Below are 20,696 nucleotides of genomic sequence, written 5' to 3' on the forward strand. Positions count from 1 at the left end.
CGAAGTAAATTTACTTGAGCATTGTACTTAAGTACACTTTTTGAGTATCTGTACTTTACTTGACTATTATTTTTTCTGGAAACTTGCGACTTTAACTTCACTACATTTGAAAGACAAATATCGTACTTTTTACTCAACTACATTTATATCAAGGTCCCCAAGTAGAAAGTCGTTATATGTCGCAGATTTTACAGTGTGTGCATTTTCAGATTCACTGAACCCTTTTTTTCTGCGAAAATCCGGCCTGCGATCTGCCAGGACCTTCCCGTGTTGCCAAGTGTTGCAGTATTTCTAAGCCTGCAGTTTTCCGCCGAGCTTTGAATGCACATTTGGATGATTATTTGTACGCAAATCTGGCAACCTTGGGATCTTCTCCACTAAACTAAACTAATGTAAACGTCTGCGCTACTGCACAGCTAAAAGCGCTCTAAAAAGGCATGTGTTAACTTATTAAAACCCTTTGGAAAATTAACCATGTTTTTACTATAGTAACCATAACAATGGTATTTGCAGTAAAATCACAGTATCCACAAATGTACTATTATCTCACTATAGTAGCCATATGATATTTGTAGTAAAACTTCAGTAACCACAAATTTACCATAGTTTCATTATATTAACTATAGTTTGATTTTTGTAGTTAAACTATGGCAATACAAATAGTAGGCTAATATATCTGTCAAAAATCGCTGCCCTCACTTTACTATATATATATATATATATATATATATATATACTGTATATATATATATATAGGCTATATATAAACTTAGGCCTACTGGTAAATTGCTGCTAAAAACTGGTCAGGGAAGTATATAAATCTGAACATTATTTTATTGTCAAAACACTGCACATAAATACATATACATACATTTATTTTTTTTTTTTGCAAACAAATGATCAAAAAGTAGGCTAAATGAAAACTTTGGAATCTAAACTGGGAATCAATAAGAATTTAAATCAATAAGCAGAATCAGAATCTGAATGGATAAAATTCAAACAATACCCAACCCAGCCACATGTTGTGAAGTTCACTGATTTCTGAGCAATTTATGAACACTGATCAGTTGATGGCAAAATTCAAAAAGACGGTTCTTTGGCGCAACCTGCACACCCACGGCCATACTGAGAGAGTATGTTCTAGTTTTCTAAAAAAAAACTAAAGATTTGTTTTCTTTTCAATGTTTGCCTAAAATGAACCATATCATAGACTTCAATATCTCTTTGAAAAAGAACTTTGTAGCTTTTAAACAAGTATTAAAATGAGTTCAATGTAGTTGTAGGAGTGTTAAATAAAAAATAAAGATGATTATCTTCATTCAGTTGTTCCATTTCTATAGGTTTGGTAACATAAAAGTTCTTGATTTCAAAGATAATACAAGCTAATCAGTGTATTCAGTAGGTTGCATTAGTGGCAGGGCCGTAGCTAGAGGATTGGGGGCCCCCTGAAAAAATATTGATGTGGGCCCCCCCCCCCACACACACATATCATATACTGTACAATATACAAGCATGGAGGCCCACATATATCCTAATAGGTGTTTATTACAAAATAACAAAACAGTTAACAAATAAATGCATATAAAGGTTTTTTACTGAACCTAATGCCTAATGCCTTTACGCCTGAGTAGCGAGCCAGACTACTACCATCTGACCAAGTTTCTCGACTACGCTATATGGTCGGCGGCCGATACGCGCCATTAGCCTAAATAAAATTGTGGTGGCGGCAGCGGTGGTCAATAGTTTACATGACAACATACTAACCTGTCTTAAAGAAGGTCTTGATAGACTGGGATACAGCAATTCTCCTGGCCTCTCTCTCCTTCTTTTCATTCTGTTTCTGGTAACCTGATTTATATTTTCTTTTCCCCGACATTGTTAGTCAGCATGTACATTAGTGATGGGTCGTTCTTTTTGAACGAATCTTTAATGTGACTCGGGAAGAACGAGTCATCTCGGAGAGTGATTCGTTCAGTCGCACATGCGCAACATCCTGTAGGTTCTGCACTGAATTAGTTCACCTGTTTCGAGTCTTCGGATTTGAGTCGTTCATTCATCACGTGACAGCCCCATACGCATAACCTATGCAGTGAGAGCCGGAAAGAGAATTGATTAGTTCGTCTCCCGAGTCTTCGAGTTTGAGTCGTTCGTTCATCACGTGACAGCCTCATAAGCTACACCTATTCAGTCTGAGGGAAAAATACTTAATAATAACAATAATAACCAACTCTTTAGTTTATTACCTTTGTTACCACGTTCAGTGTTATGGAAAAGAACCATCATGACAGAAATTCACATTTATAAACTGTAATTAAAAAACTACAATTTGAAACCAGAAACGCATCACGTAACTGCAAGAGTAAATAATAATAATAATAATAATAATAACTATGCACCCGTTTGTAAGGAAGCTTGTAAATTAACTAATTTATCTGTCCAATGCTGTCACATCACGTGACAAAAGAACGAACGACTCGAAAGACTCGAGAGATGAACTAATCAATTCTCTTTCCGGCTCTGACTGCATAGGTTTAGCTTATGAGGCTGTCACGTGATGAACGAACGACTCAAACCCGAAGACTCGGGATATGAACTAATCAATTCTCTTTCCGGCTCTGACTGCATTGGTTTAGCTTATGAGGCTGTCACGTGATGAACGAACAACTCAAACCCGAAGACTTGTCAGATAAGAGGTCAGGTGAGCTAATAATAGACAGACCCAGATAAACAATGAATTAATCTTTTATGTTTCTTATAGCATTATAGTTTGTATTGTTTGTAGTGTGATCAACTTTTGCATAAGTAGTAGATGTGTTAGGGAAGTAGCATGTAACATTTTAATTATATTTTGCTAAAATGAACGAAATGACTCAAAAAAAGATTCGTTCATTTTGCTGAACGAGACTCAAAGGTCCGAGTCAGTAAAATGATCCGAACTTCCCATCACTAATGTACATCGCTAACTTCATCTGACGTCTCAACTCTGATTGGTCGTCTTGTTCACGATCTGGGGTGGGACTTCTGAGGATACTTCGTATCAGACTAAACCATTTTTCGGGAGGGTAGAGGAGCAGATATTAGAAAATTTATTTAAACAAATTGCATGCTTTTTTGTGGTTTTCATAATATCTCAGTTATACAACTAATAAAATATTAGAATTATTCACAGAACATGGGCCTATATAGTATAATTCCTGGATTTTGTGGGGCCCCCTGGGCCCCCACTAGCTACGGCCCTGATTAGTGGCATAAGGTATTGTAAGTATACAACAATGCGACAATAAAACAATGCATTTACTTTTTACTTTTGATACTTAAGTAAAAGTATGGAAGTACATGTTTTTAAAAGTACTTAAGTAAAAATCTGTCTTTACAACTTTCACTTGTAGTGGAGTAGTATTTGACCAGTGGTATCTGTACTTTCGCTCAAGTAAGGAAGTTGTGTACTTTGTCCGCCTCTGCTAGTAAGTTTTATATTTTATATTCAAAAACTGTTAATAACTGCTGCACAAACTTCATACTCGTTCTTTTAAATGTGAAAAACAGCTATATGCATTTATTATTCATATTTATTGTATATTAATAGTTTATTCATAATATCAATATTAATATGTATCTTCAGATGTTTGCCAGTTATCCATACCATGAGTTAGCCTATTCTTTGTTTGTTGTAAACATTCTGCATTTTGTAAAGCATTTGAGCACATAAACACTATTTTTATATGGAAAGGAAATTGTAAGATCTTTGTATGTTCATGTGATGTACCATTAAAAACAGATTTGATTATTTAATAACGGTTGAAATAATGTATTTATTTGTTCCCTTGTCAAAAAATCCTATAGGATTCCAATAGGACAATTGTATAGGATTCCAATAGGAATTTCTATCGTATTTTGGAACCATTCCTATAGGATTCCGATAGGAATAGTCCTATAGGACAAGACATAAATATCCTGTAGGAACCGTTCCTATAGGATTTTAATGGGATTTTAATCCTATAGGATTTTTTTTTAATATTCTAAAGGTGCACTTTTCCACTGTATTTGTAGTACTTACACTGTACTTGCAGTTTGCTTAAATTCACCCTGATGTAGAATGTAATGTAAAAATTCTAAGGCACTGATAATTGATTGATGACACACACACACACACACACACACACACACATACATACATACACATACAGTATTGCCACTAGACCAGTTCTAGACTCTAAAAGAATTGGGGAGGAAGATATGAAGCTTATACCAGGAGACCAGAAGTTGAATATAAAAAATAACACTTTACTGTAACAACAACAACAATAACAATAATAATAGCAAATACAATCACATCACAACACAGAGCAATAAAACATCAAACAGTAAGTAGAATTTGATATCGTAAATCAGTTTAATTTCCCTTTGAGGTGTATAATACTGTTCATTTCATGCAATAAATGTAATAAAGTTCAGTTTGTGTTTAATGTAAAGAGAGAGAGAGAGAAAAAAACACCAATTCAGTTAAGGGAAAACCGGGGAAAGTATGAAAAATACTGTATCCAATATATTTCAAAGCAATCACTAATGCTCTGTCAATTGACCAAATGCACAATTACTTCCTGGTTTTAGATAAGCCAGCTCAGTCATTTCCAGTCAATTGTACTGTGCTTTAAGAGGCGCACCCTTTGCTTAGTTTCTGTACAAAATCCATTCACAATTTGAAGAACATTTTTGTTTATCCAAGAGGACCAAACGTCCACGTATACCATTTCAGGAATGACAAACGCGGTGTTAAATATTACGCGGTAAATCTGCTAAATTGTTCAGGGACTCGTTGCTATGATTGACATTGATAATGGAAGACGAGCCAATGTCAAAATATCGCTGTGCATTAAGTGATTCAGACTAAATTTAGAGTAGCAAAACCACAACAGTAACAAGTCTGTGTTGACTGAATATATTTAGCAGCTTTTACAGTTAAAGATAAAACTTAATAAATGTAATTACTAAATTAAATCTAAAAATATTTCAAAATATTTAATGCATTATTTAATTGTTATACCATTAATAATGAACTTATTTCATTTGTAGTTAACTAGTTTAAATAATTATCCCTTATATGCTGTTGGTGTCGGGGCATATTTATTTATTTATAAAATGACATGAGACTTTGTGATTCCTGCACTTGCTATACTTTATACTTCAGTACAATAAAAGCACACAGATTTGGAGTTGAAATGGTAGCTGAGCTAATGAGTGATCCTCTGCTGCCATCTACTAGTTATAATGATAATTTAATAACATTTTCATCTTAAAAGTGTTTGTTTTTCGCTAGTTGACACGTTTCTTTCATGTCATCTTCATGAATGAAAAGTATATCTATAAAGTGAATTTTACTTCACAGCCAGAGTTGAGAAGGCAAATATTATACGTTTTTAAAATGTGTTCATGACTATGAAGGTAAGTTATTGATTATCAATAATACCATTATGATGTCATTTGGGAGATAGCATCTCTGGCTACCTAAAGTTAAAGGCATCATCTATCTTTTTATTATTTATTTTTTCGACATATGTTGTAATTAATTACAACATAAATTAATTACTGTAATCAAAGTTTTTCTTTTAGTTTTATAAGTCTGTTTTTGTTTCGTTTCTTCATTGTTTAGGTGGAGGCTCTAAATAAGCCCTTTGGGTTTTCTGCCTCTCCCTGCACAGTATATGGATTGTGTATATATATATATATATATATATATATGTGTGTGTATATATATATATATATATATATATATATATATATATATTTGTATCTATTTTACTCTTGTGCAAGAATAAACTAAACTAAAACTATGCGGAAGTTCAAAAGAGCGCACTGTGCACATGGTCAATTGGTTACCAGGCAACGCAGCAGGTCCTCTAGCTGACACCGGCTTGTCATGCACCTCTTCCCCATGTACGCACACATATCACGGGAGAATCGTTGTCCAATGTCAAACTTTTTAACTGGAACATAAAACCTGACCTGGACAACAGGCCATAAGAACATCTTATTAATCCATCAATGCAAATAATTAAAATAGCGCTATACAAAACCGTAAAGCACAACGTTATTCAAAACAGCTCAAAATGGTGGCTGAACATACATTTTGTACTCACTACTCCAGTGTTTTATATAATGACATTTTATTATAAACAGCATACATTAATATTTAATTAATATCAGTTGTTTAACAATATATTTTGCTATGTAAGGGCGGACTCCTTGCTAATCACATTCAATAAAACCAGCTCAACAACTCACCAACAGATATTGTTAACCCAAAACTGTTCGTTTAGGATGCAGATCAGATAAGTATTACTATTTCTTCCTTTTAGCATCTTTAAATACATTTTAACAAGATAAACAACGTTAATCACTGATTTCTCAGCTTCTTCTCCTCTTTGACCGTTACTGTTCAAAGTAGGCGCGCTACAGTTGCACGCGCACTACACTCAAAGGGGAAGCTTAAAGGGGAAGCGTCAGGACAATACCATATATAGATGTTTGTGTTTCTATGAATTCCTACTAACATGTAATTCATTTTATCTTATTCAGACATTATGAAATGTCATACTTATCATCTTTGCCTTACTGTAATATTATGAATTTCAGTTATATTTGTGTGTATTCAGATAGGCTGCATTTTTATTGAGGGTTACAAGTACACACATGCAGTGTTACTTTTAAAAAGTAATTAATTAACAGAATCAAATACAGTGCCTTGAGAATGTATTAATACCCCTTTTTTATGTTGCTGCCTTGTGCTAAACTGCTTTAAATTACCCCCCACATCAATATATACTCCATACACCATATTGACAAAGCAAAAACCGAATTGTCACAACTTCAGAATTGATTAAAAATAAAAACTCAAATAAGTACATTGCATAAGTATTCATACCCTTGACTAAATATTTAGCTGAAGTACCTTTACAGCCTCAAGTCTTTTTGTTTGATACGACAAGCTTTGCTCATCAACATTTGGAAATGATCTGCCATTTGTCTCCTCACCTCTTCACGTCTCAAGCTCTGTCAGGTTGGATGGGAGCAGACGCACATTTTCAGGTTTCTCCAGAAATATTTGACTGGGTTCAATCCCAGGCTGTGGTTGGGCCACTCAAGGACATTCACAGAGCTGTCTATAAGCGACTCTTGCTGTGTGCTTAGGGTCACTGTCCTGTTGGAAGGTGAACCTTCTGCCCGTCTGAGGTTCTGAATGCTCTGGACTGGGTTTTCTATATTTTGGTGCATTGAGCTTTTCTTCTATTCTGACAAGTCCCTCAGTCCCTGCTGCTGAAAAACAGACCCACAGCATGAGACTACCACCACACTTTACTTTTGGGACGGTACTCTGCAGGTGATGAGCAGAGCATGGTTTCCTTCAAACATGATGCTTAGAATTGAGGTTCATCAGACCAGATAATATTATTTTTCACAGTCTGAGGGTCCTTTGGGTGCTTTTTTTCTTTTGTCTTCACTGAGGAGAGGACTGAGTTTGGCCACACCGCCATAAAGCCCAGATCGGTGGAGTGTTGCAGTGATGTTTGTCCCTCTGTAGATTTCTCCTGTCTCCACATATGATCATGGAGCTCAAATAGAGTGACCATCAGGTTTTTCGTCACCACTCTAAGCAAAGCCCTTCTCCATCAGTTGCTCAGTTTGGCCAGGAGGCCAGCTCTAGGAAGAGTCCTGGTTGTTTCAAACTTATTCCATTAAGGGTAACAGAGACTACATGCTTTTGTGAACCTTCAATGAAGCAGAATTTTTTTCTGAACTCTTCCCCAGATGTGTGGCTTGGCACAAACCCGTTTCTGAGCTCTACAGACTGCTCTTTTAACCCCAGGGCTTGTTTTTTGCTCTAATATGCATTATCAGCTGTTGGACCTTTTATTACGTGTGTGCCTTTCCAAATCATACCCATTCAATTGAATTTGACACAGGTTACCTTCACTCAAAGTCTAGTAACACCTACAAGCAATATGAATGCTCCTGAGCTATATTTCAACTGTCCCAGATAAGGGTATGAGTACTTATGCAATGGAATCATTTAAGTTTTTTATTTTTAATAAATTTGCAAAGATGTTAAAAACCTTTTTTTTTTTTTTTTGCTTTACCATTATAGTGTATGGAGTGTAGATTGATGTGGAAAAAAGTAATTTAAAGCAGTTTAACATAAGGCAGCAACATAAAACGTGAAAAAAATTAAAGGGTATGAATACTTTCGCAAGGCACTGTAAGATCTTACAGGACAAAGTGAATTTCCATTTAAAAATCACAATGTCCAATATGATACAAATCAATAAAAGATCCTACAGGAAAAATTAAAATGCCATTAAAATAAATCAGAATGTCCAATAGGATAAGGATCAAATAAAATCCTATAGGACAAAGTGAAATTCCATTAAAATCAATAGGAATGTCCAATAGGATTCTAAGAATCCAATAAGATCCTATAGGACAAAGTGAAATTCCATTAAATGTCCAATAGGATTCTAAGAATCCAATAAGATCCTAAAGGATAAACTGAAATTCCAATAGGATTTTTTGACAAGGGTTTGTTTGTCTGTTTGTCAAATGTTTTAGCCATATGCTTCAGAAAATCTCGCATTGGTTCAAAAATAACATTATGTTTTACAATATTAAACAATGTTTAATAATGTAAGCGTTAAAAAAATAAACAAACACTATTTTATTTTTGTGTTAGAAATGCCTCATGTTAAAGTGTCTGTTGTTATGAGGACTTTTATTCTGACGGGGCGGAAGTCGAAGAGAAGAAGAGAGGAGGATGTGAATAGAGAATAATGTGGAAAAAAAGAGCTCGTCAGTATTCGAGGGTTTTATTTCTCTAAACATTCAGATAAAGCCCCGAAAACAAGCACAAGCGCTCAAGCAAGCGTTACAATAATACAAAGCAACAGGCTGAACCCTTTAAAATAGACTTTAGTCTGTATTCCTCCAGAGGGCGCTCGACGTCCAATGTAATAAAACAGAGAGACTTGCCCTGCGTCCCAATGTGCATACTATCCACCCTATCTGCCCTAAATAGTATTGAAAATTACTAATGTCACATAGAATTTAGGATGGATAGTATGCACATTGGGACGCAGGCTCGAACCTAGGAGTGAGTGAGAAAACCAGCACTGACTGAACATTAATAACAACAAGACAGGCAAGATACTTTGTGTATCCCCAAGTACACTGGAATGATGAAACTTTCTCTGTTTTCTGGTTGTCAAAAGAATTAAAGAAATTACAAAGATGTCAATTTTTAGCTTTGCTTTTAGCATTAATTTAAAATCAGACATATTTAGAACCATTTTAATCTTTCAGCTATACTCTTGCAGTATCTAATGCTTATATAGCCGGCAGAATTTACTTGTCAGTTGTATTTGAGTCTGTTTCCGCCACATACAAAGAAAAAAAAAAAAATCATGTTTTGCTAAATTATAATTATTAAGTAAAAAAAAAAAAAAAAAATCTAAATTATCTGATAAAAGTCATAATTTTTTGTTGAGATTTTAACAAAGACAGGCTTATGACACAAAAGGTCAAAATGTGGCATAAGTGTTAACTTAAATAAGTTTGACCTTTTGTTTCATATTGTCCATATTTACTATGTCATAATACAGACATTTTTTCCTTCATTATTTCGACATTTTACTCATTTCAAACTTTTAATCTCATAATTATGATTTAGTTTTTTCTTATGTGGTGGAAATTGGCTTCCATGCAATTGTGAAAGGCACGTTATAATCCTGTGTTAAAATTCACCCTGTTATAACAAACTAAACCAATATTGATCTTTGGTAATGAATAGTGAACGTTAATCTTCTCTGACTAATTTAACCAGTAATTTATCAGAACAGAAGCAACTAAAACCATGAAAACCTTTACAACTCACGAACCAGAACAAGAACAAAACTAATTTGAGAAACATTTTCTCTTTCGGTTCACTGAAATCACACAATAGTCACACTTCAAATGGCTGAAAACACTGAAACACAGCTGAACAGGTATTAATGGTTGTGATCTCAGTCACAGTTTCCGCTCACTCATCCATAATCTCATGCAAATCAACAAGCTTTTGCAGATCTTACATTTTCAACTGAATTCTTCTCTGTGAATGAAAACTAATAGCGGGAGAGTGAAATGAGTGTATATCTGTATCTATGCGTGGGTTGTTTACTGTGGTAAGCTGTCAATCCTGTTTGACCTCTTAACATTATTTGACTGCAGTTTATTTCACTGTAAAGATGTGCTTGTGTGTAGTGAATGCTTGTGAGGTTATTATTATCATCAGGAGAAAAAACTAAGAAACGCTTCACCCACAAACTACTGACACACACAGCGGCCAAATGCATCCAGATGAAGCTGTTTATCCAACTAACAGATCAAATCACTTTTCTGTAGAGATAAAATGGAGATGAAAACCACTGCAGTGTTTATTTAGAGATCTCAGGTTTTTGGTATCTTGGTGAATCTGTGCAAAATTAAAAAATAAATTATATTACCTTGGCATTAAATTAAACCATAAACACTGCTGCGAGGGTGTTTGTAATACAACTGCTGAGGGAGTGACAGTAAATCCCTAACATCCATTCAGGTAGATCCTAAATCTGATCCTTGTTTTTGGAAACATTTTCCTACACATCCAACTTTGATTTCTGCAAGGAAACACAAACTCAGTCAGGAATCTTGCTGATGCAACAGAAAATTAATAACAGTCCAGCTTCTCCTATAAAATGATTTACTTAAGTAATACTACTTTAAAAATAGCAGTTATATCAGTAGAACTAAAATGATTTTCCATCATTTTTACTCTAACATTTAAACTTGTACAGCTAAAGTTGTTTGTTGTAGCCTGTGAATATTTTATTTTCCATTATGAGTTATGAATATTCATTATTTGTGTAAATGCTAAAATGACTGATTATGTGTTCTTAATTTTATGTTAAAATGTTTATGCCATTAATGCTGTCATATTTTAACGCTTGAATGTATAATAATTTATCTTTGATCAAATATTACTGTTACTGACAACATACGATGAACTGATAAATTTAAAAAAAACATTGTTTTTGGTGTCTGTGTTAATTATTTGAGATAAATGATTGGTCTACAAAATAAAAATAGCAAAATGGACAACACTGACATGCAAACAACACAGTCATGTATGATCTTACTGTTTCTTGTGTTGTTGATTCACACAATGCTGAATCAGTTCTGTCTTCCTTCTGGGTCTCAACTGCATTAACAATACAAAACATTTTCAATCTAATAGATCTGAATTATTTATATATTTATTCATTTATTTATTTTGAATGAATTGCTTGGTCTCCTGACCTGTTTTTCTACATGTCCTGCAGATGCGGCACATCACGACTGCAGCTACAATTAAAAGAGATCCAGCAGCAGCAGTGATCAGCACTATGTATAAAGGTAGCCCCTGACCTGTAATGAACAAAATGAGCGATTAGTGCAATTGAATTAGTCTGTCTGATCTACAACAAACACTGTACAAACTTCAACACTATATAACTGTGAGATGAGCTTAGTTATTCCATATTACTATCAACACCAACATACCTGAACATGTGTGACAGAGTTCAGTAATGTCCAGATGTGTGGTCTGGTTGCTGATGGGATTGTTGAGCACACAGCTGTAGGTGTTTTTATCCTGATATTCCACCTCCAGAGGTAGAGAGAGACTGATGCTGAGATCAGACACACTGATGCTGGACAATAAACTGTGTCCTTTGTACCAGGAGAGAGTCACATGACCCACATTCACCACTGAACACAACAATGAACAATTCTGCTGTGATGATGATGATGAACAGTCCCTGGTAATGTTAGGAACAGGGAGACGAGCTGGAAAATATGAGAGAATAAACAGAAATCTGGGTAAATCTAAATAAATCTTCTGTCCGGTGTAGTGTGTTTGTGGTGTGAGTGTTTCTGTCATCTCAAACTATAAAACAATTGCACATTTCAGTATGTTAATATTTAAAGGAACATTCATAGTTCAATACCAGTTAAGCTTGTCACCAAAATGTATTTCCACTTGTCCAGCAGAAAAGCAAAAATGAAGAGTTACACAGTGAGAGACTGTCAGAGAATGGACTTATAGGGCACTTTTAAAAACCTCCAGATGAGTGAATTTTCACTTCTACTATAAGTCACCTTTATTTATATAGCGCTTTTACAATGCAGATTGTGTCAAAGCACTTAACAGTATCAAATTGGAGGATAGAGTGTCAGTAATGTAATGTATAAGCACCTCACCATAATTTCCATTTTTCTTTATTTAAAAGAAAGCAAGTAGCATACTGTATATACATACATAGGCTACATATATATATATATATATATAATATATAGAAGTTTGTATAAAAATAAAAATATCAGTAGTTAGTGCAATACAAAACAGATTTTTGTATGAAGATAACAGCAGTGTACTTGTAATACATACATATATATATATATATATATATATATATATGTGTGTGTGTGTGTGTGTGTGTGTGTGTGTGACCCTGGACCACAAAACCAGTCTTAAGTCGCTGGGGTATATTTATAGCAATAGCCAAAAATACATTGTATGGGTCAAAATTATTGATTTTTCTTCTATGCCAAAAATCATTAGGACATTAAGTAAAGATCATGTTCCATGAAGATATTTTGTAAATTTCCTACTGTAAATGTCAAAACTTCATTTTTGATTAGTAATATGCATTGCTAAGAACTTCATTTGGACAATTTTAAATGCGATTTTCTCAGTATTTTGATTGTTTTGCACCCTCAGATTCCAGATTTTCAAATAGTTGTATCTCGGCCAAATATTGTCTTATCATAACAAATCATACATAGGATGATGTATAAATCTCAATTTCGAAAAACTGACACTCATGACTGGTTTTGTGGTACAGGGTCACATATACAGTCAGATCCATAAATATTGGGATATCGACACAATTCTAACATTTTTGGCTCTATACACCACCGTAATGGATTTTAAATGAAACGAACAAGATGTGCTTTAACTGAAGACTGTCAGCTTTAATTTGAGGGTATTTACATCCAAATCAGGTGAACGGTGTCGGAATTACAACAGTTTGCATATGTGCCTCCCACTTGTTAAGGGACCAAAAGTAATGGGACAATTGGCTTCTCAGCTGTTCCATGGCCAAGTGTGTGTTATTCCCTCATTATCCCAATTACAATGAGCAGATAAAAGGTCCAGACTTCATTTCAAGTGTGCTATTTGCATTTGGAATCTGTTGCTGTCAACTGTCAAGATGAGATCCAAAGAGCTGTCACTATCAGTGAAGCAAGCCATCATGAGGCTGAAAAAACAAAACAAACCCATCAGAGATATAGCAAAAACATTAGGCGTGGCCAAAACAACTGTTTGGAACATTCTTAAAAAAGAAGGAACACACCGCTGAGCTCAGCAACACCAAAAGTCCCGGAAGACCACAAAAAACAACTGTGGTGGATGACCGAAGAATTCTTTCCCTGGTGAAGAAAACACCCTTCACAACAGTTGGCCAGATCAAGAACACTTTCCAGGAGGTAGGTGTATGTGTGTCAAAGTCAACAATCAAGAGAAGACTTCACTAGAGTGAATACAGAGGGTTCACCACAAGATGTAAACCATTGGTGAGCCTCAAAAACAGGAAGGCCAGATTAGAGTTTGCCAAACGACATCTAAAAAAGCCTTCACAGTTCTGGAACAACATCCTATGGACAGATGAGACCAAGATCAACTTGTACCAGAGTGATGGGAAGAGAAGAGTATGGAGAAGGAAAGGAACTGCTCATGATCCTAAGCATACCACCTCATCAGTGAAGATGGTGGTGGTAGTGTCATGGCGTGGGCATGTATGGCTGCCAGTGGAACTGGTTCTCTTGTATTTATTGATGATGTGACTGCTGACAAAAGCAGCAGGATGAATTCTGAAGTGTTTCGGGCAATATTATCTGCTCATATTCAGCCAAATGCTTCAGAACTCATGGGACGGCAGATGGACAATGACCCAAAGCATACTGCAAAAGCAACCAAAGAGTTTTTGAAGGGAAAGAAGTGGACTGTTATGCAATGGCCAAGTCAATCACCTGACCTGAATCCGATTGAGCATGCATTTCACTTGCTGAAGACAAAACTGAAGGGAAAATGCCCCTAGAACAAGCAGGAACTGAAGACGGTTGCAGTAGAGGCCTGGCAGAGCATCACCAGGGATGAAACCCAGCGTCTGATGATGTCTATGCGTTCCAGACTTCAGGCTGTAATTGATTGCAAAGGATTTGCAACCAAGTATTAAAAAGTGAAAGTTCGATTTATGATTATTATTCTGTCCCATTACTTTTGGTCCCTTAACAAGTGGGAGGCACATATGCAAACTGTTGTAATTCCTACACTGTTCACCTGATTTGGATGTAAATACCCTCAAATTAAAGCTGACAGTCTGCAGTTAAAGCACATCTTGTTCGTTTCATTTGAAATCCATTGTTGTGGTGTATAAAGCCAAAAATATTAGAATTGTGTCAATGTCCCAATATTTATGGACCTGACTTTATATAAACCGAGTACATATATCTTGTAAACATCTGAATGAATATACAATGCAATTTCCGGAAATGTTGGGATGTTTTTTAAAATTTGAATAAATCACATGAGCCAATATTTTATTCACAATAGAATATAGAAAACATAAATGTGTAAACGGAGAAATTTTACAATTTTATCCACTAAATGAGCTCATTTTACATTTGATGCCTGCTATCATCACGATTCGCTGGGAGGAACGAGAGAGAGACGTGGAGAAACGTGGAACAGTCTTTAATTCTGGAATCACAGGGGAAAATCCATCACAGGAACACAGGAAACACACGACATCCAACAAGTAGACCCGACAAACAAACTGAATGGACTGGGGCTTTTAAGGACAAGGAAATCAGGGGAAAGCAAGACACACCTGGAGTAAATTAACTAATAATCTAAACAAGGACAGTGTAAGAGCAATAATTTAAATAATTATAATTTAACATTGAAGTTAGAAGTGCTTGAGTAGATATTATTTTAATATGTTTAGATTTGTATGTACATTGGTTAAATACCCCAATGTTTATTCTGTAATGGTTTGCTCCGTCTATTATTGGACTGTCTTTAAGCACCTTGGGGGCGGGGACGCTCCTTTTAGAAAAGAAAGAAAGAAAGACGGAGCAACACAGTTTTTTCACCGGAGTTTTATTTGTTTCTATTCGTTGTACGAGAACTTTCAGTAAACAGTTGAAGTTTGAACGAAGACCCGAGTCAATTCCTTGCCCGAAATATTATAGAAGCTTATTGCTACAACAGACAGGAACAGGAACAAACCAAAGGGCATGAGAGGAGGGGAAACACAAGACACAGGAAGACAGGACTGACAGCTATAGGTCTCAAAAAAGTTGGCACGTGGCATATATTTGCATGTTAATCAACATTGTGCCACACATGCTATACATTGGGCTTAATTAATTTATTCCTTTAATAAATCAAGAATATATGAATGACAGGACAAATGATCTCTACTCACCATAGACAGAAACGCTGAATGTTTTTAATGACCATTTTGCTCCCATTATCTCTAGTTCATAACGTCCTGCATGTTGAGTTGTGATGTTTATGATGGTCAGAGATCCAGTTTGATTGTCCAGCTTCAGTCTGTCTCTGAATCTCCCATCAGGAACATCAAATGTGGAGAAGATTCCATAAACTGTATCGATTTCAGCGATGAGGGATGCTTCAGCTCCAAATTTCCACAGTATGTCATCATCTTTACGTATTTCAGTAACGTCAGAGTGTAAAGTGACAGAATCTTCTTCACTCACTGACACTGACTCACCAAACACACCTGATGAACATAAAAATGTTTTTGTCACAGATTAAGTCTCTTGCTGGTTTGATTTGATTTGATTTGAAGGACAACAAAACAAAAAAGAGAGTTATGTCCTGGACATTACACTATAGGCTCACTGAAACATGGGCCTGAATCCAAAGTAGATCTCAAAATAATATATTTAACCCTGTGCTGTGTTGAAAATACTTCATCTAATGCGGTGTTCCATTTGTAGTCCAATGCAATTACATAGCATTTTCAGGAAAAAGAAAATCCTCTCCAGATCAAAATGGCTGGAACATAACCAGAGGGTTCATTTATCTGAGAAACTGTGAATGCAAATACTCTAATTTAAAAAGTAGCAGCAGCTTTAAGACTCTGACAACAGAAAAAAAAAAAAAAGATATACATTCACAACTTACCGATCAGATGCCACCAACACAAACAGAGCAAAAGAAACATGTGAAACATTCTTTAACAAATCCGTGAAAAATGTGTGATCTAATAACACTGTCTGCTGAAGGTGTAAATTTCCCCAAACAGAGTTTGACCTACCGCATTCACCCACACACACACACACACACACACACACACACACACACATGCTCTCTGATTGTGTGTTAAATATAGTTACATATAAATGTTCTTCTGGCTGTTATCAAGACTCTAACAGTTCTTAATAGTGGAAAACAATCTTTATTAAATGAAAAACATAATTTAGTTTTAAAGATTTATAATCATTCAGCGAATAGTAAAAACAGTTGATCGTCTTACATAACTGCCAGCCTTACTTTGGTTTGACATTATGACTCACGCGTCAAACTGAAATTGGTGACTGAACCTGCTGTGGTTTGATTCTCTTAAGGAACATAGTTTGATCTGTTGGGTGGATAAAATGCTTTTGCAGAAAATTTTGCTATTTGTTTATGTGTTTAATTTGTAGGTGAAGGGCTTCTTCTTCCTGTTCTAATATTGACAGGACCTCACAGTCTGACTTGTATCCTACATATCTTCATGCTTTCCTCAGTGCTTACTTATCCTGACTTGTATCATATCCTATCTTACGATAAAACTTGAAAGAATGTTTTTAAAAACTAAAAAATGATAACATACTAAGTCTACTAATACTAATAATTATGACATAAAAGCTCAAAATGTGGCATAAATGGTCATTTTCATAATTTAGGTTCTAAATGTGGGAATATATACTTGATCTTGTTCAGCTCTTCTGGAACTGATGTTATATATCAGAACAACAGCAGCAGCCACGCCCACCAGAGCAGTGATGACCAATCGGATCACAGCTTCAGTAGAATCACAACAGCCACCAGATTCTGAGGAATAAAAACATCAAACTAAGATCAGATCAGCTCAACCACAGGCATAAACTCATGCACCATAGACTTACCTGAACATGTCGGACAGAGTTGAGTGTTGTTGAGATGCTTAGTCCGGTTGGTGAATGAATAATAAATAAGTTTCCTTTGTACCAAGAGAGAGTCACATGACTCACATTCACCACTAAACACAACAATAAACAATTGGACACTGATGATCCTGATGATGATGAAGAAGATGAAGAACATTGTGGAGAGTCTCTGATAATGACAGGAACAGGCAGACGAGCTGGAAAACATGAGGTTAAAGACATTCTAGTAGATGAAGAAGAAATATCAAGAGGAACCAAGACTGATCAAAGTAGTTTATATTTAACTTCTTATTTAACTCACCATAGACAGCAAGACTGAATTTTTTGCTCGCGTTTCTGTTGATCCGTAGTTCATAAACACCAGAGTCTGAGGTTCTAGCATTTGTGATGATCAGAGATCCAGTCTGATGATCCACTTTCAGTCTGCCATTGAAACTCATACCAGCATGTTCATCATTTAGATGAAATCTGCTGTCTATTACATTGATTTAAGCTGCTAAAGGGATTTCAGTTGCAAACACCCATAGAATCAAATCTTTATTATCATTCACTACAGTCTCATCAGTGTGTAGAGTAACAAAATCTTCATCTGCATCCCCAAACAGAACAGAGGACAAACAGAACCAGGGTTTGTTACAGATAAGGACTTTTAAAACATTTTATGATAAAAGATGCAAAATGGAGTTTGGTTTAAAGGGCTGGTTTACTGTTTTTTTTTTTTTTTTTCTAGGCTTGATTGTGTTTATGGGGTGCAGTCTAACATGTGTTTATGCTTCGTTTTTTTAAAAACGCATTCTTTTTCATATAATTTACCTTTATTCCACACTGCTCTGTTCCTTCTCTGACAAACGCCTCTATTATTTCCTGTTTTTATGAAGCCCCTCCCTCACAAATACGTAATGGGCTCTGATTGGTTAGCTGGCTTAGTGTGTTGTGATTCACTAAACCGCCGAGCGTGCGTCTAAATGTCCCGCCCCCCAGGTCAGCGGCATGTGCTCCGGTTGTATTGTAAACAATGACGTTGTCTATATTGCTTATCAATTTGAGCCCGATTGAGACGCAGAGGATATTAGTGAAGAGGATCGCGCAGAACCTGTGCAAGCACGGCTCTTAATGGTATGTTTGTTTGTTTGTTGTCTCATACGTTTAGATACGGTGTTATTATGCTACTGCTTATGTTAGCTTTTAATATACGGCTTTATTCTGATTAAAGCTTTAATACAGTACGGCAACCGCACACGCGTCCATGTATAACACTTCTCATTGCTATGTGATAATGTATAATTGGAACAGTTTGTTGGAGCTGATCTGACGATCTGAATGATATCGCGAGGAACAGTATTAAGAACCGCTGTTTTAGAACATTAATTTTGAAACTTGTGAATCCGTTAGAATCGTTAGAAGACAGAATCGCGATTCATATATGAATAGATTTTTACGTGCACCCCTAGTTTTCTCTTCCTCTTCTCTAAAGCAGCGCAGCATGGCCTCGCCCCCTTCCTTACATGTTCCCGAGGGCGGGGTTGATCTGGGTCAGTGACGTATCAGACCCGGGAAGTAGTTCGTTGTAGTCCCTTACCAGCCATTTTTGTAGGCATTAAACTTTCAGAATTTTAAAAGATATCTCTGTTTGCATTGAACTTTCAGCGCTGCAACTTTGCAGATATTGTTTATGCTCAAACAGCAACATTACACACTAACTAACGTTAAAAAAGTGAAATTGCAATCAACCACCCCTTTAATACAACTGATGTTTAACCCACTATAGACAGTGAGAATAAATCTATTCTTCATACATGTTGCATGTAGTTCATAAACTTCAGAGTCTGTGGTTCTGGTGTTTGTGATGGTCAGAGATCCAGTCTGATGATCCAGCATCAATCTGTCTCTGAATTTCCCATTAAGAACATCATCATATAATGTGAAAATGTGGCTCTTTACATTGATTTCAGCTATTAAACTCGTCTCAGGTCCAAACTTCCACTGAATCCGATCATCATCCATTAATTCAGTAAGACCGGTGTTTAGAGTGACTGAATCTCCCTCCTTCACTAACTTCATTTTATCTTTGATATCAAACACCTGAAGAACAGAGTTTGTCACAGATTATAAGATGTTGGTTTGATGAACACTTCACTACAATTTTCTGCATCAGTACAAAGACTAAAGACAAATGAAGATGAATGAAAAGAGATCGGAACATCACATTAAAACAAATGCCATTGGGTATTTAATCTTCATATTGATTTTATTGATTTCATATTGATTATTAAACTGAGTTTAGTCAACTAGATCTCACATGAGAATCACAATTGAATCATTTACACATACGAATAGTAGTTAATGTTAATTTAACTTGTAGGTACCAGAACACAAGAAACTGAAGCCAAAAAACATTTAAAAATCACCAACCAGACGCCACAAACACAAACAGAACCAGACTAATCTGAGAGACATTTTCTCGACGATATTCACCCTTAAAATGGTTGAAAACATTCAGATTAATATGAAACACGGCTGAACTGTGATATTTATCTGGTTGTGATCTCAGTCACAGTTTCTGCTCACACGTCCATATATCCTTTAATATCATGAAAATCAACAACAAGCTTTTGCTGATCTTACATTTTCAACTGAATTTCTATCCCTGTATGAAAACTAATACCAGAAGAGTGAAATGTTGCGTATTAGATATAGGTATGCATCAACTGTGTGGGTTATTTGTTGTTGTAAACTATCAATCCTGGATGACCACCAACATTAACTGTAAAGCGTGTTTGTGTTGTGTGTAGTGAAAGTTTGTGAGGTTCTTATTATCAGGACAAAAAAGAAAAAAAAGCTTCCCTCACAAACTATGCACACAGTGACCAAATGCATCCATGAAGCTATTTATCCAACCAAAAGATCAAACCACATTTATGTACAAATAAAACTGAAGGGTTAATTTAGTTTGAGTTCATGTTAGAAATAACTGGCCTTTAATTGCAGACTCTTCTTTTGGGAAGTTGTGGAATTTGTTTTATCATGGATTTTGTTGTGGATTTTGTTTTATCATGCATTTTATTAGGTTCTTTGCTCATTTAAGTGCTATATATACAGATTTCACACATTCTTTGTGTCCTGCATCTGAATATGAATTGGTAGAACCAAATTAAATTATTTTTAAACATTCCATTGATTTTCTAGATGTGAAAGATACGTTTTATCTGTTCGTTTGACGTGCTTGTAATATATTTGCCAAAATGTCCAGTAGTGCATACTGACAAGAAAACAAATAAACAAAAAACAAGCAGTAAATGGGGTCAATAATGAAAACAGAACATTTTAGTTGAGATTCTGGATGCTGTAGCCTACTGTTTTTGAAC

The 20,696-nt window shown here is 35.5% G+C and overlaps 1 protein-coding gene across 1 annotated transcript; it reads right to left on the bottom strand.

Annotated features, from left to right (window-relative positions):
• Positions 1-9,154: 9,154 nt before the first annotated feature.
• LOC131529735 (SLAM family member 5-like) lies at positions 9,155-20,616 on the bottom strand (the record flags this gene model as incomplete). The annotated part of the gene is made up of 7 exons (XM_058759602.1): positions 9,155-10,685; positions 11,205-11,266; positions 11,365-11,472; positions 11,608-11,892; positions 15,600-15,903; positions 17,910-17,944; positions 20,592-20,616. Coding segments are annotated over 7 exons (840 nt in total), but the record flags the coding sequence as incomplete, so codon positions are not given.
• Between the last annotated feature and the right edge of the window lie 80 nt (positions 20,617-20,696).

The sequence above is a fragment of the Onychostoma macrolepis genome, chromosome 22, assembly GCF_012432095.1.
Source record: "Onychostoma macrolepis isolate SWU-2019 chromosome 22, ASM1243209v1, whole genome shotgun sequence".
NCBI classification, from domain to species: Eukaryota; Metazoa; Chordata; class Actinopteri; order Cypriniformes; family Cyprinidae; genus Onychostoma; species Onychostoma macrolepis.